A 25,953-nucleotide genomic window follows, 5' to 3' on the forward strand; every position below is an offset into this window, starting at 1 on the left:
CACAGGAAGTGAGAGCATGGCAATTTAGGATGACGCAACTCAGACACAGGAAGTGAGAGCATGGCAATTTAGGATGTCACAACTCAGACACAATTTTAAAATTTCCATTGCTCCTCTGATTGTCTGCCTTGTCACTTATCCAGACTGCTCAGCTCTTTTTCACCTGTTTCCCACATTGTGGATACTGAAGCTCTCAGCAACAGAATAAGCAGTTATGTTTCTGAATGGTAGTGGAGTCCAGAAAAATGTGGAAAAAGAAGCAGACTAAAAATTTTAAAGTAATCACTATACTTTGTAAATATCCACAACCCTTGATAATCAACAATTCTTTAGCCATACTTAGAAAATATATATTTAAAAATAAAGGATTCCGGAGCTTTCTTGGCAGATTTCCCATTCTAGATCTCATCTATTTTTCTTACATAGATAACGAACTTGCCATCAGTAAGTATATAGAAAATTTCACTACAAGTAGTTTACAAAACTTTTCTCATATTTACCAAGGAATCTACGATGAGCATAGACAACCATGACAGAAATACACACATTTAAATCCCATTTTTTTTTTCATTTTAATAATAGTTATTACATAGCTGGGATTCAGGCTTTTATTTTTAACTGCCATTATCTTAATCTGCAGCTGCACACTCTAATATGGTAACCATGTGGCTATTTAAATTAAAATTAATTAAAATTAAATGAAATTAAAAATTCAGTTCCTCAGTCTCAGTAGGCACATTCCAAGTGCTTAATGGCCACATATGGCCAGTTCTCTATTAGACGGTGCAGATGTAGAGCATTTCCACAGTGCAGAAAGTTGCACTGGACACTGCTCTGGTCTTCAGAGACACCAACCATGAGGACAGACTAACTGCCTGGGCCACAGCCTGGCTGCCCTGCCGTTCTGGCATATGGGGCAAATGATTACTTCCATGAGCACACAAGTGTTATGTCAGTTAAGACATTTACCTATCTCTAACTACCTATTTTCTGACTTTATTAGGTTATTTCTTAAGATGGCACCATGGAGTGCCTTTGCTAGCTCAAGAATGTTTGACGGTTTCCAATACAGCGAAGATCAGGTCGGCTCATCCAGAACAAGCAGAAGGAGAAGCTGACAAGTTAGGCAGGGACCCCTCAACCAGCAACTGACAGACTGCAATGACCCTGAGCTGCCAGGACAACCTCTAGTGGGGGTTAGATTTGTGATTCTGAAGTCTTTCAGAGTCACAGAACTCTCAAAAATCCTATAAAAGAAACAGACCTTCTTATCACTTAATTATGCAGATCATCTCAGCCACTCACAACCCCTTGGCTGAGAGAGAACCAGCATTTTCCTGGGGAAGCACTGCTACGCAGATGTTTCAGGAAGGGATAAGCTCTGATATCCAGGAGGGAGGTTTGCTTGACCAGGGACCTGCACTCTGCCCACGCACAGAGTGGTCCGGTGCAGGCTCTTGGTTTTCTACTTTGGCATGCTAGAAACGTCCTCACAGTAAACGGGCCAAGCAATAAATAAAAATAGAGGGAATATTCACAAGCCTATGTTTAATAATTTCACTGCCTTATTTTCACTGTTATAATTATACAACTGAAAAGTAGTAACAAATTCTAAAAGACAGAAGCCTGCAGGTTCTTGAATAAGATGTTTTCCTAAATGTGTGCTATTATACTACTAGTGACAGCAAATAAATTGTTTCCTCTTTGTATACTTTCTAGCTTGCTGAATCAGTACTATAATCAATAGTAGCTTAAAAGAATTAATATAACCATAAAAAGAAAAGCACTTTATATCCCATCTGGCTGTTGGATTATCAAAGATAAAGGAAAATTATTCATCCCATATTTTTATTAAGAATTATTTTCAAGATGAATTTTTTTTCTAGTCTCCTGACACTTCTAAAAGTAAATACAATTATTCAAACAGGTCAGAGTAAATCTGTATAAGCTATCTTCATTAATACAATTTATGCTTAAGTTATAATTATCTCAAACACCAAAAGCCACAAGCCACTCACTTTTTTTTTTTTTAAAGGAAGCATGAAATAAGGTTTATCGAGGAAGGAAAACATAGGTTTACAGAATAAGGTTTATAGCAAGAGAGTTCACCATGGACGGCGACGGGTCCCCATTGTTGTCACAAAGGCCAAGCCACCTGCTTTTTGTAAAGAATTATGACATATTCTTTTACTCAACAGAAATCAGGTTTTTACCAACTCCACTGTGTCATCTCGTATGAACCAGGACAGAGACAAGCAGACACAGAAGCTAAGTAATTAATCAAATATAACTGCATTCCCAAATCCCAATATAATGTTAGAAATATGTATTTATGTTAAGACTAAAATATCTAAGTTTGTTATACTTAGTATAAATTTTTTCTTGTCACTTGACATTTTCACATAACAAATTCACTTTCTAACGAAGGTAATTAAAAGGAAGATAAGAAGGATAGTCACCCCTTTCCTCCAAGGATTGTTGGGTAAGTTTTAACAATAAGGTTATTGCCAGCTTTCTCTTGAAAAGTTCAACAGATGAGTATCACATGACTGCTCAAGACTTAGACAAATTTGATAATAATTTGAAAATATTTTAAAAGTAAAATGCTAATGAGTCTTCCACTCCTGCTACAGAGGAGAGAAAAATAGTTAATTTTAATGTTCCTTTCTAAAACAAATACTTTCATGAATTCCTGAATCTGACAATTTTATTGTTAACATAAAGGCATGTGTTATTAATTATGAACAATTCCTAAATTTGCCTTTAGACACAAGCACTGTACTTTTTTCGCTAAATGTGTTAGTTGCTTAATTTAACTGCTATTTGGACAAAACCTTTCATTCTCCTTAACCTGACGTGATGCTCATATGTGTGCAGCGGCTTTGCTGTGTGTAGGCACAGAAGCCCTTTCAGCTGATAAATATCACCAAAAGCAAAGTCAGTGATAACAAAAATAATTAAATAGCAGAAGCCCTTAGAGATCAGCATTCATCTTTCAAATTAAATGTAAAAGCCTTCTCCAGTTAAGAGATTGGCAAGTTTTTACAAATAACATCAGTGAGCCTTTTAGAAAGAAACGCAACCACATTAGAATGGAGTCATTAGGCAATACATTTATTTTGAAGCCAATTAACCTTTTGTCAGAAAAATGTCTGCACTGTACCAGCTTCGGCGGCGGGGTCAGCCTCTAACAGGGCGCGTGTGACAGCCGAGCCGCCTGCCAGCGGCGGCCGGGAGGACGGGCTGGGAGCGGCCCTCTTTTGTATTCCACTCTGCGTTTCCTGGGCGCACACAATCTTGACCTATCCATTTAGGTAATTAAAGCTTCCATTTGGAAGTGTCCTGCAGGAAGGTGAAATTTGGGGGAGATGAATGGCTGTTGCTCTCCGCATCCAGCCGCCACTTCCATCATTTGATGGACTGCCTGAAACAGGCAGAGCTGCCGGCTTCGCATAAAAATAGAGATGAATGGGCCGCAGACAATTCTCCAAGGCAAAGCAACTCTGTCATTTCCTTTTTTGCAGGCTATAATTTAATTGTTAGTCAAGGTGGACGGCTGACGCAGGGGGCTTTCTCCAAGAGCTTACCTACCATCTCCAATCTGCTGAGAAATCGCTCCGGCTTATTTACTTAGCAGCCAAGTTCGTTTGGCACTGGGAGATGTCACTTGGGTAAGCGCAGCTGGCGGCACAGCTGTGCCCTGACTTACCTTCCAGGCTATTTTGTTTCCTTTCGAATCATGCTCAAGGGCAATTGGGAAGTCTCCTCTCTCGTAGAATTTTCGAAATGCTGTGGGCTTGGTTGGTCTTTCTTTAAATGCCCCTGCAACTGGAGGGCCTCTCACCTTAAAGGAAAAAAAAAAAAGTAGGTTTTAAGATATACTAAAAAATTCCCAATGAAAAGATTCTTTTTTTTTTTTTTTTAAGATTTCAGTTTGTGTAAAATATGCTGGAAGATAAAACCACATTATTTCATGAAGAATGGAAGATCTTATGTCAATACAAACATCTGGAAGAAATTATTTTATAATCTCTATTAAAAGTCTACTTTATTTCAAGCTATTTTAGAAAGCTTTCCTAGAAAATGTCATTTAAAATATCACTTCATAAGGAAGAAAAGCAAGACTTCATGTTTAAGGCAAACATTTCAATAAAGGTATCTATGTTCAGAATGGTAAAACGTTTAAAATTTCTTATAATTGAAAATTCTAATCTGAAGTCTGATATCCTTTGTGGAATACTGAAGTAATACATTAAATTTTTTTTTTAGTCTTTCTATATATACATAAAATGGTGGGATATGTTTTCATTATATGAATAGTAGCAACAAAACTATAGAAATGTAATATACAATTAATTATAAATGAGAGCATTTGGGGGGAACAAAGGTAGTCTGTTATTGTGTGGACAGCATATGTACATCCATTAATCTGTCTACTAACACACAAGAAGATAACATTAGAATAGATGAGAATCTTCTACTTCTGAAACTGAAATTTTCCTAATGCAAGAAATATTTCCTATGGAGTTATTCATATTGAGTACATCTTTTAAATCTGCATTATTTACACTGGAGCTTATACTCTAGGTTATACAATTCAAACTGATAAGTAAATTCTTCAGTAAATTAGAGTCTACCATATTGTTCCTTAATACGGTCTGATACGTTCTTTACATACTGTCTTCCATTGCTTGTAAGTAAAAATGTAAACACTAGTCATTTCATATACTAATTAAATAAAATCATGGTTATTTTGCTAATACTTAATATGGATAAGAGACATATAATTTAACTTACTATTTAAAGTTATTTGATGTTAATTTTTAATATTTTTATCAACACTTTAATTTTAATACATTAAAGTTTATCAAAAATAATATATTAAAATAATGAATGATAATATTAGACATGAAAACTACATCATACCTAATGCATATGTAAAGAAATATTATTTGAAACTGAGTGGGATATTAAGAAATGTCGTCTTAACATGATTGGCCCCTGAGGTGGTGTTGAAGGGTGAGGTAATAAGCATAAAGGCTTTCGTCAGAGTTTAGAACTGACTCCACTACGCGGCCCGTTATTCCCAGTATCTGGTTACATAAGTAAAGTTCTAATTGAAGGGAAACTGGGCGTCACCAGCAGGAAACAAGACTTCCCCTTACTCATTGAAGATTCGGTTGCATGGACTTCTGAACAGGCTGCCCATGTGGTCTCCACTGACACTGCTGGGCTTTTAGGCCCCCTCACTGTTCCAGTGGAGATGAAATTGCCAGTGCTTCATTTTAAAAGCTGAAATATAGCTGCTATTCACACATTTTGTTTATCACCTGCTAACCAACCTTTTCAGATTTTTCTAGTCAAGTAATTATTTTTGCCATCCATAGTAAGCCTCCTACTAATTGGCCTAAAGTTTGCTTGAGAGTATCAATCTTTCTCCCTTTTTCTTAGCATTTTTTTTAAAATCAATTTCTATTTTCTTTTGTCTCTTATACTGAATATATTCTAATCTCTCTTATTCTGAACTCAAAATTCTGAATGTGCAAAATTGTGAAGGAATGAACATATTTCTAAGAAGGCCTGGAAAGCTTCTTATAAACTTTTTTCTTGCAACAGATTTTCATGCACCTCTACAGAAGCTACTCCATGACTCTAATTCCATGGAAAGTCTTTATTTAAAAGAGGAATTTACAAAAGCATCCAGAGAAATATGTCATCACTCTGCAGTGAGGAATTGTTTTCATGAGTCTCTGTTTCAGCTATTTATATATCTGTCACATGGTCACAAAACTAATAATAAGAAGGAATTTAAGGCTCTCTAAAATTCTTCATCATATAACATTTAGATTCTGCTATAGATCCATTCTAAATTAACTCTTTGCAGCTCAAAAGTTGTAATTTGTAAAACCACTTAGAATGTCCCAGATCTCTCAGTTTATTGTGGTACCACCTAATTTTATGCAGATGCCTTGTCATTACGGCCCTAGAGAATCCTTTTTCTGTTCCAAATACACATGTATCCACCCATGCTTTGTAAAAGGACATAATATAATTCATTCCAAATAATTCCAAAAATCTGTACATGAAAAATCAAGTGAAATAACTGACTCTGGAATGGTAATAAACATATTAGAAACCACATTAAAGTTATAGCTTCACTAAACAACTTCTAAAACAAGCAAAAATACTGTTGAAAATTCTTAGGCAAGTTTCATATTTGTAGAAGAAAAAACATTGTAGATTTGATTTTATGTCTTAAGAATTTTATTCCAATTTATTATAAATAATATAAAGCAAATAAGGAACCATAAATCAAACTAGATTTGTGGGGAAATGCAATTAAGATTTGCCTGAATGGTGGGGGCAATCTGTAAACCAATTAGGAAGAATGGATGTTGCAGCAGAATGCTTTTAATAAAATCTAATGCACTTGGGAACCAATCTATTGAATGCAGTTTGAAATGGCTACAAATGACAGAGTACTTTCCATGCCTGCTTTTACTGAATGCGGTGTAATGGATTCAGGACTTAGATCACAGTGTTTGTCACATGGTCACAAAACTAATAATAAATAAGAAGGAATTTAAGCTCTCTAAAATGCTTCATCATATAGTTTGGCAATTTCCTTTTCATTGCTTTTATTCTTTAGCGTAAACTAGAGCTTCTAAAAAAAGACTTTTATATCAAGCAGGAAATCTACATTATGTTACTGTAATTGGTCCATTTAGCCAACTCACTAAAACATTGAAATAAGATACAATGATAATAATTTCTTATTTTCATCAACTTGAACCTGAAATTTTGATTCATGAAAGCACTACTATTGTACAGTTGGTGGGCAATACCTGCGCTGCCTCTGACTTACTTAGATAATGTATTCTTATCCAGCACTGATCAATTTGTTACCATCAGCCTAGGCTTCCGAGTGAGAAGTACAGTGTCTACCCAATTGTAATTGCGTTTATACAGCAGAGATCTTACAATACCCACGGTCATCAACTGACCAGGAAAGTGCTCACAATTTTAATTATTATAATAACCTAATTTTATTGTAGTAGAAAATAGAGCATCTCAACAACAAAAGTGAATTCACACTGCTAGATGACATAATGATAAGTTTTAACAATGTAACACTTTAATAATGTTAGATCATCAAATATGAAATGTCTAGTTTTGAATCCAAAGTTTAGTTTATTCTATCTCAAAGAGGAAGCAGTAGGATTAATCAAAGCATGAGTCAGCATAGTTCTGCCATCTTAACAGTAGCTGGTTTATGCCAGCAGTGGAGAAGCCTGAAGAACAAGTAGTGATGAAACTGAGAAAGGCATTTTCCAGGGCTTGTTAAGAACTGAATATTTTGGCTTGGCACCTGTGGCTCAAGCAGCTAAGGCGCCAGCCACATACACCTAAGGTGGTGGGTTCGAATCCCCAGCCTGGGCCCGCCAAACAACAATGATGGCTGCAACCAAAAAATGTCCAGGCGTTGTGGCGGGCGCCTGTGGTCCCAGCTACTTGGGAGGCTGAGGCAGGAGACTCGCGTGAGCCTAGGATTGGAGGTTGCTGTGAGCGTGATGCCATGGCACTCTACCCAGGGGGATAGCTTGAGGCTCCATCTCAAAAAAAAAAAAAAAAGAACTGAATATTTTTCCTTATAAAAAGTGGTCCAAAGCCTGGAAGAAGTGGGTGGTAGTCAGTTGGTTCAAGGCTTGATGAGTATGGCGGATGACAGTTTCCAAGTCCAGCTTCTGTATTTGAGCAGCATTGTTTGAGTGGCAGCATTGTCTTGGAGAAGGATTGGCCCATCTTTGTTGACTGATCTTGGCTGCTTAATCACAAGCATCCTCAGCATGTTGTTCAACTGGTTGCAGTAGACATCTGCTGTAATGGACTGACCAAGGCTCCATGAAGCTGTGGTGGATAATCCCAATGCTGGACCACGAGACAGACACCATCAGCTTTTTCTGATAAATATGAGGTTTAGAACTGTATTTAGGCACTTCATCTTTATCCATCCATTGTGCCAAACACTTGCAAATGTCAAAAACAATCCACTTCTCATTGTGGAACTATATGGTGTAGAAATGGTTTGCCATTACATTGGGACAGAAAAGAAAGATAAGCTTTGAGTTGACTTCTCACATGACACTTGTTTAATTCATGTAGAACCCAACTATCCAGGTTCTTTATCTTGCAGATTTGTTTCAAACAGTCCAATATTTTTAGAATAGTAACGTCATGAAACAGCAGTGTCAAACCTTGCTGCTAATTCACGTGTAGGCAGAGACTGATTTGCTCCCACTACGGCTTTCAGCTCATCATCATCCACTTAGGTCTCAGGCTGTGCACATGGCTCATTCTTAAGATTAAAATCACAGAATAGAATTTCTCAAACCATGAAGATACTATGAATCCTTCCCAAACACTTTGTTGATATTTTGAGCTGTTGTGCTCTATATTTATTCCACTATGGAACTCATATTCGAAAATAACATAAATGTTTGTCTCATCTATGGTTTCACAAAAACTGCTGTTAAAAAACAAAAAAAAAACCTTGAAAGATAATTCCAAGCAAAAACATGCATTTGAAAGGATGAATACTTTTACAATTAAAACAAAAAGTGTCAAAGTGAAATGTCATAGCTATCAACTGTCGAACTTAGTACTTAAGGAAATTGGACATTTCAGACTTAATAACCTAATATAACACCGTATCATCATAGTAAGAGCCAGCAAAAGATATGAGCCTTATTTATCAAAAATATATACACGCATACCTCATCTTATTGTGCTTCACTTTACTGTGCTCTGTGGGTAGTGCATTGGTTTTACAAATGGAATGTTTGTGGCAACCCTGCATCAAGCATGTCAACCAGTGCCATTTTTCCAACACTGTGTGCTCATTTCTAAGTCTATGTCATGTTTTGAAAACTGTCACAATATGTCATAATTTTTCCTCATTATATCTGCTACAGTGATTTGTGATCAGTGATTTGATGTTACTATTGTAATTGCTTTGGGATGTTGCAGAGTGCAGTCATGGAAGATGGAGAACTTGATTGATAAATAAATGTTTATCTTCTGCTTGTCCTTGGGCCTCCCTATTCCCTGAGACACAGCAATATTGAAATTAGTGCAATTAATAACCCTATAATAATGCCTTCCCATGTCCAAGTAGAAGGAAGTGTTTCTGTCTCTCATTTTAAATCAAAACCCAGAAATGATGTAAGCTCAGTGAGGAAGGAATGAAAAGCCAAGATGAGCTTAAAAGCTAGGTCTCTTGTGCCAAACAGCCAAGTTGTGAATGCAAAGGAAGCGTTTGTGAAGGAAATTAAAAGTGTTACTCCAGTGAACACATGAATGATAAGAAAGGGAAACAACCTATTGCCGATAGGGAATAAATTTTAGTGGTCTAGATAGAAGATCGAACAATCCACAACATTTCCTTAAGTCAAAGCCCAACCCAGAGCAGGGCCCTAACTCTCTTCAATTCTATGAAGGCTGAGAGAGAGGTGAGGAAGCTGCAAAAGAAAAATTTGAAGATGGTAGAGGTTGGTTTGTGAGGATTAAGAACAAGAGCCATCTCTAGAACATAAAAGTGCAAAGTGAAGCAACAAGCGCTGAGGGAGAAGCTCCAGTAAGTTATCCAGAAGCTCCACTAAAGTCACTGTGAAGATGGCTACACTAAACAACAGATTTTCTGTAGACTAAATACCTTCTATTGGAAGTAGATGCTGGACTTTCATAGAGAGGAGAAGTCAATGCCTGGCTTCAAACGACAGGCTGACTTTCTTGTTAGGGGCTAATGCAGCTGCTCATTTTCACTTGAAGCCAGGCCTCATTTACAAATTTGAGAATACTGGGGCCCTTAAGAACTATGCAAAATCAACTCTGCCTGTGCTCTAGTAAGGAAACAACAGAGCCCAGATAACAGCCAATCTGTTCACATCCTGGCTACTATTTTAAGCCCACTGTTGAGACCTACTGCTCAGCAAAAGATGTATTTCAAAATATTTCTGCTCATTGACAATGCATCTGATAACCTAAGACTTCTGATGAAGATGTACAAGGAGATGAAAGTAATTTTTATGCCTGCTAACACAGCATATGCTCTGAAGCCCATGGTTTGAGGAGTATTTTCAACTTCCAGATAACACTGTTTAAGAAATGCATAAAGCTATAGCTTCCATAGATAGTGATTCCTCTGAGGGATGTGGGCAAATTAAATTGAAACCTTCTGGAACAAACTCACCATTCTATATGCCATTATAAAAACATTTGTGATCTCATGGGAGGAAGCTCAAAATATCATCATTAACAAGAATTCAAAAAAGTTGATCAATCTTCATGGATGACTTTGAAGGGTTCAAGAATTCAAGGAGGAAGTAATTAGCAAGAGAACTAAAATTAGAGGTGGAGCATGAAGATGTGACTGAATTGCTACAATCTCATGATAGAACTTTAATTGATAAGGAGCTGATTCTCATGGATGAGCAAAGAAAGTGGTTTCTGGAGATGGAATCTACTCCCGGTCAAGATGCTATGGGCCCTGTTGAAATTACAAGAAAAGATAATGACAAAACCCCACAAATTTAGTTGATAAAGCAACAGTAGGATTTGAGAAGACTGACTCCAGTTTTAAAAAAGTTCTACCATGTATAAAATGCTATCAAAGAGAATCGCATGCTACAGAGCCATCTTTCATGAAAATGACAGCCAATTTATGGGGCAAACGTTGCTGTTGTCTCATTTTAAGACATTTCTACCACCACCCCAATCTTCAGCAACCACCATCGTGATCAGATACCAGCCATCAAAATTGAGGCAAGATGCTTTATTAGCAAAAAGATTTTGAGTCGCTGAAGGTTCAGATATCTTTCACATTTTTTAACAGTATTTTTATATTAAGGTATATGCACATTATTCTTTTAGGCATAACACCATCGCAGACTTACATGCACTTGGGAACAAAAAAAATGCACATGACTCTATTGCACTATTTGGTTTATTGTGGTAGTTTAGAACCAAACTTGTAGTCTCTTCAAGGTACCCCTGAGTATATAGCCAGGCTCTGCACAGTGACGTTTCAGTCAACCTCAACCGCATCTATGCATGCAGTGGTCCCGTAAGGTTATACTACCAAATTTTCACTGATTTTTTTTTTTTTTTGAGACAGAGTCTCACTTTGTCACCCTCAGTAGAGTGCTGTGGTTTCATAGCTCATAGCACCCTCAAACTCTTGGCTCAAGTGGTCCTCTTGCCTCAGCCTCCTGAGTAGCTGGGACTACAAGCATCTGCCATAACACTCAGCTATTTGTTTTCTTGCTTGGCTACTTTGTAGAGATGGGTGTCTTGCTCTTGCTCCTGGTCTTAAACTCCTGAGCTCAAGCAATCCACTTGCCTTGGCCTCCCAGAGTCCTGGGATTACAAGTGTGAGCCCCTGGGCCTGGCCATGTTAGATATGTTTAGATATACAAATACCATGGTGTTACAACTTTTACAGTCATCAGTACAATAATGTTGGCACGCGTTTGAAGCTCAGGAGCAACAGGCTACACTGCTAGCATCAGCGTGTAGTAGGCTATGCCATCTAAGTTTGTGTAATTACACTCTGATGTTTGCACAAAATTGCCTAACAATGCATTTTCAGAATGTCTTCCTATTGTTAACAGCTGCATGACAGTATTTCACTAAATATTCAATATGTAGATAGACATATTATAGAGTCTTTAAAAATCAGGCACTACATGTAACAATGGGTGGCAGGGAAAACTTCAAATGGTTTGGGTCACACATCTTAGGAAGATTCTTCAGTCACTCTCTACCAGGATGGCCCAGCGTCAGGAAAATGGAGAATCAGTATGAGCATCCAGGTTTTATTGCACTGGTCTAAACATAAGATGACAAAAGCCTTAAATTAAATCAGGGTGGCATTGAAAATAATAACAAAATGCCCTGAATACTGTGTGCATTGTTTTGCCAACATTATTGCTATCTATGTTCAACAAAATCATTTGAAATGAGGTTAAAGACAAGGAAATAAAAGAGATTAAATAATCTGTTGGAAATCACAGTGTTAGTAATTACTAGAAATCTATTTACAATAGACAATCTCTGGGTCTCTATAGGACATATCCTATAGGAAATATAGGAAAATTTAGGAAAAAATCTGAAGGAGAATTATCTAGGGCAAAGGAAAGCTAGAGGCAGAGATGGAACTTCGATTTTAGACTACAAAGTTACAAAGAGTCTATTTATTTAAATCATGTAAACAAGAAACTACAGAAGGCTTGCAGGAAAATCTTATTAAAACACTTAGAATTTCTCCACTTTTTAATAATTTTGCACTTTCCCTTCTAAACATTTTAAAAGCATAATACTGCAAATACCACATTTTTATAATTTTAGGTCATTTCCACTTAGTATACTTTTTTACTTAGGGTAAGATGTCTTGATGTTGTTGCTACTGATATCAAAATTTCATTTTTCATGGCCAAGCAATAGTTGTTCACCAACTATTTGGAACTTACATTATTTCTATTTTCTATTTTTTGTCTACTGTAATTACACTGTATAAATATTTCAGGCGTATGACATATTTTGTATTTTTTTAGAACTGAGTCCCCTATAGGAAATAATAAAGGTAAAATTTTTGTATATTTTATGATTCTCGATAAAATTATTTGGTAATCAAAAAAGAGATCAGGTCTTCCTCCTTTGGTTCCATTTAGATGACTATGTTTAACTGATAAGATTGAACGTTTTCTCACCTTATGCCCACATTTCTGAATGTATGTCTTTTCCACACTAATGTCAATTTGTGTGAACTCTTCATGCTGAAAGATATTTGGTACTAGTTGTGTTTACTGAAATTATTGCTTTATCGTTTTTGTTCTCCATTTAGTTAGCATTTAAAAGTTTTACATTTTTTGTAGGGAAGTCTCTGTCTTGACCTTATTTGTCCTTTTTTCCTCCACCTTTGCTGTCCCAAGATCATTTCTCTGTGTGCTGCACAATGAATGAATATTCTAGCAGGCTAATTAAATCATATCTCTCTTTTGCTTAAAACCCATAAATGATTTCCCATTGACATGCTGCACAAAGACATTTGCAAGCTGGCTGTCAATCTCTCTAGTCATTCCAACAAAGGCACCACAATCATTCGTCAAACCAAGATTCTGGCCATCTTAAGTATGCCCTGTGTCTCTTTGGTGTCTGTGATTTTGCTATTCCATCAGCCTGTAATTCTATCTTGCACCCTTACTCCTTTCTTTTCTCCTTAATAACTACTATTGACTTACCTTCAAGACTCAGCACAAACCTTACGTAACAAACCACAGACCTGCCCTGGAGTGGGTTTAGATTCTTTCTCATGATAAACTTGCAAAGCCTGTGGAACTAGAGTGGCCATCAGACAACCGGGCAATCTGTACAGGGATTATAAACCACTGACAAAGTTGGCTGTGATCAAGAGATAGGTTTGACCTATGGAAACTGGAAACTTTTCCCAAAGGGGGAGGTATATTGTGAGAAAAACAGTGAGAAACTAAGACATTACCTGGATGTTTAAAAATGTATTCCATAGAAGAACAGGAAGAATAGTCAGAATGGGAGCAAGAAAATGGGAAAGGGATGATATCACAGGAATGAATAAATGAGAGAATCAAGTTTATTTTTTGGTTTTGTTTTTTAATAATATAGGGAGATCATTAAGAAAAAGTTTGAATGTATCTTTTGAAAATTAAAAAGCACTACTGGCACGATGTGGGAGAAGCCAGACTGTTTTGCGTTAAGGTGTGAATGTAGATTCAGGTATATTCTATAGGAGCCAGTCCACCCTTTGGGATGTCCAAATCTGAGTTGCTAGCAAGGTGTGATTGTTGGGTAAAGTTAATGTTGATTGGAAGTGGGAACAGAGTAGAAAATTAGTGGACTATAACTGGGAGTTCAGTTACGGAACCAGAATGGATTTTCATGTAGAAGATATGTATAACTAATACACTTATCTAAAACGGCTAGAGGAACTTGTGAAACACAGAATAGGTTTTTCAGTGGTAATAATCTTATAATCTGAATTCGGGGACCTATGGTCGCATAAACTAAACTATTTATTAGAAACAGAGTTTTGAAATTAGCTATAAAATTGATTTTATCTGTATCATTCATTCATTGAAAATGTATTAAATATCTTACATTCACAAGTTACTAGGCTTGGTATTATTGCAGATAAAAAAGACAAGTCCAATGCATTATCCTCAAGATATAGATCATGTAGGAGAAGAGATACGACTATCCTTCAGAATCTGCAATAGAAATAAGAATGTGGAAAGGTAGGTAGAATCCACACAAGGTAGGTAGAATTCTGCACACTCAGAAGACAAACCCCCTGGATTTGAAGGCAAAGTTCCTTTTCTTTAGGAAGTGCTACTTAGGCTTTACAAAGTGCTTCTACTCTTCAGTGGATCCAGACAAAAATACATTGTTATTTCCTATAAACTGAATTCTGTGCCATTTTAATTATCAACAGTTATCAGGGGATTATGTTGTCATTCTCTATATTTATCCATTTACCATCTTTGTAGTTAGTAACAGTAAAATCAGAATTTATCTGTCTGAATTTTGATTTCCTAGATTTATGTAATTATCGATGATTACACTTTTATAATCAAGTTATTTAATATTTACAGTTTTATGATCAGAAGTTCACTGTTGATGAGATCAGTACATTTTTATCTCCTATGTGAAATTTCACACAATAAAATCCAAGTGTCTTATTTTGAAATTCGTTTGTAGAAATGGAAAAGAGTTAGCTCAAAATATAAAGCTTCTGTAATGCTCCAAATAATTTAAATTAGTCTGGAGTACTTGCACAGGCTAGTTTAAATATGACTAACATAAAGACAAAGTAGAATTAATGTACCATATAGCAAATTACATTTAAATTACTGATGTCATGCTTATGCAATGGTTACAGAAAAACAATTTATGATGAAGTTTTAAGATAGGTAGAATAAGAAAGATGTGTTGTTAGTTTTGGATAGTAGTATGCAGTAAAATGACAAATGTTTCAATTAAAAAATTTAGAACATTTTGACAATAGATTAAGCTTTTCTGCTTGACAATACATTCTTCCCTGCCTTGTCTCTAGAAGGCTGTAGGGAGCTCATGAAGATCCAGACTGTCTGGAAGACAGTGCAGTGCAGGCTGGACCCCCGGGCTTGGCTTCCTCATGCATCGGTGTACAGAATTCTACTAACTGACCTCTAAGAATTCTCCTACACCTCTGTAGCCTAACATGCATATTTATTAACTCAACAAACTTTGAGGCCACATGATATTTTCTGAGAATTCACACACTTTCAGAGCTAAGAGGAACTTCAACGAAATAGCACATAACTCCTTGTTTTACTCCTGATAAACTGAAATCCAAATAAGCTATGGAAACATAACCTAGTTTACATTTCAAGGCTTATAACTACCTGCTTTTCATGTGTCCCAGGCTTCTTTCAGGCTAGGATCCAATAACAAATGTGTAGTCCAAATGATTTTTTTAAAAAAGCCTCTGTGGGAACTGTATAATGTTAAGGAAGTCTCAAAGACTGCTGAGTAAATTATGGGTATGTCATTTAAAATTCATAACTAAACTGAAACACACTTGGAAGTAAGATTTTATTTCAAAATATTGTCCATATAGTCTGAACTTGTCCTGAAAACAAGTTAGACAATGAAATCTCTTTTAAATTATTTTTGTTTAAAATAACAGGCAGCAGTGGTCCTTTAAATTCTCCATTTTAGGAGAAAACAGAAAGATTGGTCGCCTTTCCTAACAAAATGAGATGCACAAAAAAAATTTTTTTTGACAGTTAAAGGGTAAAAAACTTTACTTAAAAGTTTCCCTCTTCTTGTAGTTAAATACAGGAAAAGGCCATGTATTCAAGTGCCCAGTTGTGATTCTCGCTATCAACTTGTCTCTGTGAGTCATCAGAGACTTCAATTTAGACTGTGCTATTTACCATCTGTCTTGTAGAACTGATAAAACGTCTAAACGACTGAGACAGCTTGGCTAATACACTGTCACACCCAACACTAAGGCCAGAGAAACGAGTGAGCTAGCTGTGAAAGAGAATATAAACAGGTAAGAGTAAAGAATAAAATATATTCCACTCTTCTAATGCTTTTAACATTGAAAGATGGTAAAACATTTATATCTAAACATATATAGTCTGTATCTTGCAATCGAGTTATTTCTTACTGAATAATTGGAGTAAAATGTTATTTTTGTCTATGTGTATGCTGCTACCATTCACATCTTACATATCATGTGCATTTTAATAGAACATTTGAAAATCTTTGTGTTCTGATGGTGCAAACTAATATTCCTCAGAAAGAACTAGCTATGCAGTAGAAAACAATTTTTAGACCTGTCTACCATAAAAGGTATCTATATTAGTAAAAAAGAGTTCTACTTTCCCATCAATTTACTGGCTCCTTCTAAAACAGTGGTTTTCAACCTTCTTAATGCTTCCTAATGCCACGACCCTTTAATACAGTTCCTCATATTATGGTGACCCCCAACCATAATTGTTGCTACTTCATAACTGTAATTTTGCTACTGTTAGAAATCGTAATGTAAATATCTGATATACAGGATGTATTTTCATTGTTACAAAGGGGTTGAGAACTGCTCTTCTAAAATAAAGCACAACTAACAGAGATGTTAAATACCCTGATTATCATTTAGGCTCTAATGATCAGATAAAGCAAGAAAGAAATGTGCAAAACATAATCAGACACGCAAAGCACACTTGCTACCCCTTAACTGGAAGTGATACAGAAAGAAACCCCAGCTTGGAGGGCGGCCGGTCTGCAGTGTGGTTTCCATGGCGGTCCATTCAACCACGAAGGAAATGTGAAGAACAGGAAAGGAGAGGACAGAATCAGGATCCTCCTGACACGGCCCAAGGACATCAGTGCTGCCTTCGCTATTCACATGCAAAGTGTTCTCATTTTCATTTACTTTTTATATATATCTTTAATAAATATGCATTTTTTTTTCCTGAGCCAGGAATTTTCATTTGTGAAAAGAGGCTAAAGTGAAGTCACTTTGTGAGCAAAATAAAGTTGACTAGTCCACACAGAGATTAAACTCCTGAACTGATTCTCCATTCACCAGACTGAACTGCCCATTTGCGTAACCAGTTCCAGCCAGACACTCACAATCTACCAAACCAGATGCTTTTGTCAATAGTTTTCTTTACATTCACAAGTTTTTTTTTCTTGACTAGTCCTGGTTTATTGTGGATGTATACATAGGATTACATGATTTGTAAGCATGATTTGAAATACATTAGATACTGGATTTTTATACAAGCATTCTGTGCACCCACACACTTCCCTAAGTAATTTACACACAAACTCACACCTCCACCTGCATCAGGAAGGAGGTTTCCTCATATGGCTTTCCTCTGAAGTACAGTACTGTGTCTTTGCCTTTTAAAACACAATGACATATGAATAGCCACAGACAAGAAGCCTCGACTTTAGAAGAGAAACGACATAGGTGGTGCTGAGAAAACGCCTTTCTTTCTAATCTGTTTGTTCTCTCGTACCCACCGATCACTAAACTTCTAAAGTTAATGTGATCTCTAGTATAAAAATGTCCCCTTCTTCATTTCATTCTGAAAATCATACACACGCAATCAGATAAATAAAAATGAAAACAAAACATAAACTTCACTTACTATAGAATTCAGAGAAAAATGACCACCAAAGCTGCTAACATAAGGCACCGGTTACGTGGTAGGGAAGAGAGAGAAGGAATACAGTGAGCTGTGGTCGAGATCATTGATAGATTCTAGAAAAGGCCAGACAAAAAGTATTTCTGGTGAAGAAAGTCCATGAAAGGCAAAACTGGCATCCTGTGTGCAAGTACTGCGTACAAATAGGGCTCACAGCAAACATCCTTTAATATTTGGTTAGGGATCCCGAGAAGCAGAGGAGGAAGGTCCCCAGAACAATACAAAAACAAGTGGCATTTGCACCTGAGAACAGAGAGGGAACAAGATGTTGGGTCTAGAAACCTAAGCCCAAGACCCAGAAACCAACTTCAAATTAGGGTCTAAGGAAAACCAAAATTTCCTTATTATTTTGAGATTGGGAAGGATTTCTTAGTGAAGAGAACTAAAAGCACACACTAAAAGGGAAAGATGGATAAATTTGTCCACATTAAAATTAGCAGTAATTGTTCATCAAGAGACACAATTAAAAAAAATTAAAAGGCAAGCCACAAAGTAGGTGAAGATATATACAAACATAACTGTTAAAAAACATAGTATTCGGGAGAAGCAAGAATCTGATGTATCAATTCCCATATGAAGGCAGCAGATGATCTAAGTCAAGGGCGGGTAGGGGAATGAGGGAGTGGGGAGGAGCGAGGGGGTTCGGGGGGTCACAGTGTATGGCACACCTCTTGGGAGTGGGACACAATTATAAGAAGGACTTTATCTAACAAATTCAAACTAATTCTTCATACCCTCAATGAATCCCGAACAATAAAAAAGAAACATGCTATTCAAAACATTTAAGCACTCCAACGGATCAGCAGGAAAGAGAAAAAACAACCTAATAAAAGAGCAGGCAATAAATAATAAATTGATGAAAGAGTAAACTTGACTGGCCAATAAAACAAACTCAAAGTGCCTGATGTTATTAATAACCACAGGGTGGAAACAGATTATTAATAACACATCTTTATGCTATAAGATGACAAAGAAGTCCAGATACTACGACATGTTAGAGTCAATGTGGATGGACAGGAATCTCAAACCCGCTAATGTAAATCGTCACTTTGGAAAACCTTCGGCATTGTCCAGTGGAGCTGCATATATAAAAATGCATGTACCCGGTGGCCAAGCAATTGCATTCCTAGGCGTCTCTCATTTTTCTCCATAAGAGAGTATACTGGGCGATGTTTATAAGAATGTTCATAGCAGCATTGTTTGTAAAAGAAAAGTAACAGAGGGAAACAACACAATAGCCCCTAACAAGTAAAGTGAGTGAATAATCAGAGCATTTCTGGAAGACGGACTGTAGTGGTAAAAATGAACAAAGTTACATATTTACCAATGGTTATAGGTCACGAGGGAGCCCTGTGCTAGGAGGAAGGCCAGCTCTCCCCTGATGGTCCTTCCTCAGTGCAGGACTCAAGGGAGAGCTGCACTTAGAGCCCCTGCACTCCTGCCGACCAGCACCTCAGCCTCAGCACATCAAGACTGGTCTCATCATGCTCCTTTAGTCCAGGTTGCCCCTCCTTTTGCATTTTAATTGCCATATGGTTTTGCACATCCTCTTTTCTGAACCCACCTCCTCACCAAATGCTAAAACCCTTGCAGCCTGCCTCTGCAGCACACAGTAAGTCATCAGGAAAACCTCTTTCGCCGCCCCTCTCCCCGTCTCAGGGTCTCTTCACCTCCGGTTCTAACACAAGTGTGACCTTTCCCTAAGGACGCTGTCTCCCCAGCACCGACAGTCTTTTCTCCCTCACATCCATTTTATAGCTCTGTGACTAGAGGGCAAGTGCCTGCCTGCTCTTCCTTGCCACTTCCAGACTGTCCTACAACATACGAATATCTTTAGGGGTGATATGTTTACCCAGGGCTGATTTGTTAGGACTTGTTTATCTGTGGTGCCAGATATTACAAAAAATGTGCACAGATCTTTTTTTGCTAATCAGCTTGTCATGACTCTTAGTGTATTTAATGTGTGACCCAAGACAACTCTCATTCTTCCAGTGTGTGACAGAGGAAAAAAAATTGGACACTGGGGAGCTAGCTGGGTCAGTTGTTTGAGCTCTCGGGGAGACTGACCTGTTCCCTATCCTGTCTAGTCAGGTGTAGTACAAATAACTCAGGCACCCCATAATTTCAACTTCAGCTATCCAATTCTAAGGCTACCACTTCCTATCTTTCAGGCTCAATTCCTCTGATACTCTGATCTGAAAACCCTCTCTATAAAAACCCTAAAAATCCAATGAAATGAAAAATCCAAACCTCATTTTCACTGCCCCTTCCTCCCCATTTCCGCACTTCCTACCTGACAGCGTAAAGCCACCATCAGTATACATAATCTCGCCCTTGCACTCCTGTTCCAAACCCTCCCTCTGTTTGCCGTACTTTGCAAAGGCTGCCTGGATCCAGGTCAGCTGAGTGTAGCCAGAGTAAAACAAGCAATCTCCCCCCTTCCCTACTCCTCACTCAGACTCACTGTGCACACAGGGAACTGCCTCCTAGCTTTTACTTTCTCCTCAAACCTCCAGCATCTCTTCTCCATCTTCAGAAACTGCTAATGTTCTTGCTTAGTGACTGAAGCACAGAAATATGTGAAGAAGACCCCTGACAGCCTCCTTCCATCACATCTGCACACCCGACAGCACATGAGACATCACACAGCACCTTCCTGCAAGTGGATCTTTAGGGGGGATGGACGCCCAGGAGTCATCAGGACTCATCCCTTCCAAAGCTTTCCATGCCCCTCCGTTTAAAACCACACATTATATCCTGCATTCCTCAACTTCCTTCTAGAACAGAATACTAAGGGGGGAAATTTAAACTGAAGACCTGCCATTTATTTTAAATAATCTTTGAAAGAGGTAAACGCACCAGGGTGGCACTAGTACACGTGGAAAGAAGTGACGCTCATTAATCCAGCACACGCGTATCCGCTGGACACTTGCTGTTCTCGGCTCTAGGCGTTTAGGAGTGAACAAGACAAATACCATCCCTCTATCCCCAGAGTTTATATCTTAGAAAGATTAGGCCATTTATAAATTCAGTGTTTAAAATAAAGAGAAAATAACAGACGTAAGAGGACTTTGTTCTGACATAGAAGTATTTGAAAAGATACACGAAGGCTAGAGAAGGAAAGAGGAGTCATAGGTGCTGCTAAGATTTTAATCCTGGGACTTGATTTACAGAAATAGGAAAGTTAAGCCATTGTAAAACAAATGAGGGTCAGTGGGGGAAAGAGCTGGCGAAACCGCTGGAACAGGGCTCAGTTTGGCTTCCAGTCCCGTGAGCACACCCATACGGTCTAGGATCAGCGTCTATATGGAGAGAAGCTGATTCCCAATGAATTTCACACTCCCTACAAAACATGTCTTGAATCGTGTGAAATTAAAAACATCAAGTAATTTGGAAGCAACACGCTAATTCTATTTTCACTATGTACATTCTTGGGGAAAACACTACTTAGAAATATTTTATGTTCATTTACACTAATAAAAAATTCGTCTACCTCTTTAAATATATATGTCTCTCCTTTAGGAAATTTTTCCAGACAATACACAATAATATAAGGGCTGAGGCTTTATAGGCAATAAATCTTGTCATTTTATTTGAGCCATCTAGTCAAATGTAACTCAATATTTTAGAAGTCAGAGTAATTTAAAAGACTTATTCAGATCTCTTCTGGCTTTAAGTTGTCCCTTGATCCACGGCAGAATCAACACAGATGTAGATAAGGCCACTCTTACAGACGTTTTAATGTTAAAGCACTGTTCTTCCAAAAAGCAATTTATATCTTCAGCCTACTTAAGAATGTATAATAAATTTTGTGCAGAGGGAAAATCAGGTTTACAATGGATTGGGGAAAGGGATATACACAGTAAGATTTTAAAAGGGCAGTGCAAATGATTAATGACCCAGAAAGATTGATTTATGAGGAAAGATTAAAAGAATTAACTCCGTATGGAATGGCTAAGCAAAAAATAAATTAAGAAGAAGAAAACCATTTGACTTGCTACAAAACATCAGAACACTCCATTAAGAAATTTAAAATTGGACTAGAGAAGGGAAAATTATTTAAAAAATATAAAGACTATTAATGATTTGGCTTTAAAGACCTATTTTTAAACTCCACTTCCTGTGAAAACAAGATTTGCCAGTCCAACACCATTTCATTCATCCCAACATCATACAAAGGAAACACGTTAGACCTAAAAACACTTGAAACATCATTCGTATATGCTTTACTACTTTTAGAAATTCATACGACAGCAGAATCTCTCTTTATGCAGCTATAAAAGAACTGCTTCCTGTTTGATATCCTAATGTAAGTACTGAGAAATAGTAAACTATCAATGCTAAAGGCTAACTTTATGGTCAGGGTTTCCTCTGTATGCAGATAGACAGATTTAACACATGATCCGAAACTTGCTAAATCCTAACAGCGCCCTCCTATGGCACTTTGATCTTAAAAGTGATCTACATGAATTGACACGCTCTCTGGACAATTGTCTTGGCACAGTTATCTCACCCTGGTTATTCGGAAGGAAATAATTAATGTAAATCACAGAAATTATTTTCCATTGAGGAAGCCCAAGAGACTTATGAGAACAGTCTAATATCTGATAATATATTGAGAGATAATGAAAGTGGTATATGTAAATCGATTCATAACATTTATATGATTTGAAATGAAATCATTTAATTTTCAAATATGTGAATAAAAGTGATGTAAGGAGGCTTCTTCTATGGCTAAACCAAGAATTATTTGATATAGTCGGCATTCCTTTTCTCTTCCTGTACCAAAACTATGTTTTTTGGTGAAACTTATACCTTGAAAGTGGACATGATCATGGATTTTTGTAGTAGTCTTTGGTTTTTCCCTATAAAAGATGAGTTGCTGGTTCCCTATACATAATCGGCATGTTTAAATATTTGATATACCAATACAGTTATGCTATGAAAACTAAATGAAAGAATGTTACGTATTTCAATGAGACTTTGTTACATGGTGTTAGAGGAACTAACAGTGATATAAATATTACAAAAATAATTATCACAAAGCTCATGTTCAATTATTCTGAAAATTGTTCCTAGTTTAAAAGTCAGATAGTTGCTTCCTCAACCAATGATCAAAAGAAGGAAGAAACATCTTTTCCATTCCTTGAGATTTCTTGGAAACAATTGGCATATACTAATTTTTAACGACAAAATAAAATAGCTAATATTTACTTCAATTAATCTTTAAAAATTCTCCCTGTAAGATTTTAAAAATCCAGGGCTGATATTCCCTGCTCTGTGATTAGGATTCACTGAGTTGCTGCGTTCAATTCCCAATCAGAGAAGCTTTCCTTCCTCAAGAGATGGAAAAGACAGAGCACTGATTGGAAGAAAGTATTTGGAAAAGATATATCCAATAAAGAACTGCTGTTCAAATATGGAAAGAACTCTGAAAACTGAAAATAGAAAAATGAACCCCATTTTTTAAATGGTCAAAAGATCTGACACCTCACTAAAGGGAAGCAGATGGCAAGTGAGCATATGAAATGAGGCTCCACATCGTACACCGTCAGGGAAATGCAATTTAAACAATGAGAGACCTCTATGCACCTGTTAGACTAGCCAGTATCCAGAACACTGGCGACACCAAATGTGGAGAAGACGTGGAGCAAAAGGAACTCTTCACTCCTTGCTGTGGGAATAAAAAATGGTCCCACCATTTTGGAAGACAGTTTGGCAGTGTCTTGCAAAACTAAAAATATGTAGTTCCCCTGTGATCTGGCAATCCCACTCCTCGGTATTTACTCAGTTGAATTAAGGTCCACACAAAACCTTGCACACAAATGTTCACGCAGTTTTATATACAATTCCCAAGACTTGGAAGCAGCTGGATGGACAGTGAATGGATAAACTGTGGCACATCTAGACAATGGAATATTATTCAGCCCTAAGTGAAATGAGCTACCAAGCCGTAAAAAAACAAGGAGGAATCTTAAATGCATAATACTTAGTGAAAGATGCCAGTCACACAAGGCTACATACTGTTAAGATTCTAGCTCCAGGAGAACCCTGAAAACTGTGGAGACAGGATAAAAGCAGTGGTGGCCAGGTGTCAAAGGCAAGGAGGGATGCGAAGGTGGAGCACTAAGGCGTTTAGGGCAGTGAGAAAACTCTGTGTGCTGCTATTATGGTACAGTGTCAGATACAGTGTCATTATATACCTGTTAAAACCCAGAATGTGCAAGAGTAAACTCTAATGTAAACTGTGAACTTTGGGTGATGGTGAGTCAATGTCAAGGCAGGTTTCTCAGCTGAAGCAAATGCACTTGTCTGGTGAGGGATGACGCTCACAGGAGACTGACTAGACGTGTGAGTGGCAGGGAGTACCTGGCAACTCTCTGTATCTTTTCTTGCTCAATTTTGCTGTGAACCTAAACACTGCTCTAAAAAAATTAATAATTTTTTAATTTCAATCCAGGTTACTGGTCCATCACTGACATTGAACTGCTTTTAATAATTTTCAGTAAAGGACAAGCATCCTTCTGCCTCCCAACATGAACTCCAGAACATAAGATTTGTACATTTTCTAAATCTTATGTGTTCTGTTCAAAAAGATATTTTACTAGCCTAATAACATGGTTGCTATTATTTTTTATAATCAGAAAACATATTTAGTATCAGCTTAAAAGTTTGCCTAAGAAAAGAGGGGACAACCGTGTATGCACGTGTGTGTGAAATGTGTGTATTAGACTATATATATATATATTAGCTCTCATTTTAGGTTTTTGTTATATGCATTTCAAAAAATTAAAACCTTAAAAAAAAAACCTCAGAACAATTCCATCAATCAAACACAGGGTATTAATCTAAAAAAAATGCTGACACAAGGAAATATAAAAGGCTCTCTATTAAAGACTGCCAATATTTTGTAGCTTCTCCAACAGGTAATAAAACTCTGAGTACAGAGTACATCGGCACCCCTAATAAAAGTGGTGAGTCTTCTCAACTGACAGGGTAAGAAATAAAACACAGATGAGCTCCCTATAAATGAATAACCTAATATCCATCACTCCTCTGCTATCACGCAAAAGCTAAGGGCAGATCACACCCTCTTTATACTTTTTGTAGTATAAACCATTACAGCAGAAATTTCAGGATTTTCACTAGCAAAACTGCTACTCTTTCAGATCAGTTTAAATATATTCAGAAATTACAATGATCAATATACAGTTGTTATGTTCCATATTAGATTCATTCTGCAGTAACCATGCATTTGAATTTTTAATGAAGTCTAAGTTAAGCATGGTATAATGCAATTGAAAAAAAAATGTGACTCTGTGCATAATGGACTGTTAAACGACTCACAACAACTACTTCCAAAACATTAAAAAGTGAGAGGAAGAAATTTAACAACAAAATTTTAAAACAGTGTAAAAAAATACTCGGTAATGATCAAAACCCCCAATCAATTTGTATTGTGTTTAACTCATTAAAATTGTGTTTCTGCTGACCACAGTTCAAAGCTAACAGTCCTGCCGTCTCCTTGGTCATTCTGGGCACCAGCTTCTTCTATGGCTCTATCCTTCTCCAGGTCCTAGGAATCCTCTCCATTATGTCAGCTGACAGGAAAGATGAACAACGAGTGATTGCCCATACAGGCTTTGCAGACCATGCTTGGAGCAGCATCATTAATCCTACACACACTCCACTGGCTAAAACTTACTAGAATAGATACATCCAGCTTCCAGAGAGGTTGGGAAATGGAATCTGTGTGTTAGGAGCAGGAGAAAACAGGTTTTATAAGGCTCTTAATTGGTCAGTCTTATCACCAAATCTTCATTTTACTCTTCTTTATACACTTAGATTACGGTCAGGCTCCAAATAAAAAACAAAATCCCTCCTAGGCTTTGCCTAAACTCAAAGTTGCGGATCTTTGAGCCACATGTGAAACTCTTCATTAGTTCAGATGTGCTCTGACCATGTACAGACTGAAAGGGCAGCATACCTGCCCCTCTGTATCCAAGCAGTGGAGACAGACCAAAGTAACCACAATAAATACCTCCAGTTAGGGAAGGGACAACGAGAGAGACAGCAGGACTGGCCAGGAGGGTACTGAGAGAGACAGCAGGACTGGCCAGGAGGGTACTGAGAGAGACAGCAGGACTGGCCAGGAGGG

General features: G+C 37.3%; 1 protein-coding gene across 2 annotated transcripts in view; it reads right to left on the reverse strand.

The window, feature by feature from the left end:
* The window catches only part of PACRG (parkin coregulated), a 497,878-nt gene that overhangs the window by 422,118 nt on the left and 49,807 nt on the right, over positions 1-25,953 (reverse strand). For both annotated transcript variants that reach the window (XM_003792384.1, XM_003792385.2), the window contains exon 2: positions 3,710-3,844. In XM_003792384.1, the coding sequence (XP_003792432.1) occupies positions 3,710-3,844 (135 nt within the window). The remainder of the gene's footprint in view (positions 1-3,709; positions 3,845-25,953) is intronic.

The sequence above is a fragment of the Otolemur garnettii genome, unplaced genomic scaffold, assembly GCF_000181295.1.
Source record: "Otolemur garnettii isolate 467f Iridium unplaced genomic scaffold, OtoGar3 scaffold00056, whole genome shotgun sequence".
In the NCBI taxonomy this organism is placed as follows: domain Eukaryota; kingdom Metazoa; phylum Chordata; class Mammalia; order Primates; family Galagidae; genus Otolemur; species Otolemur garnettii.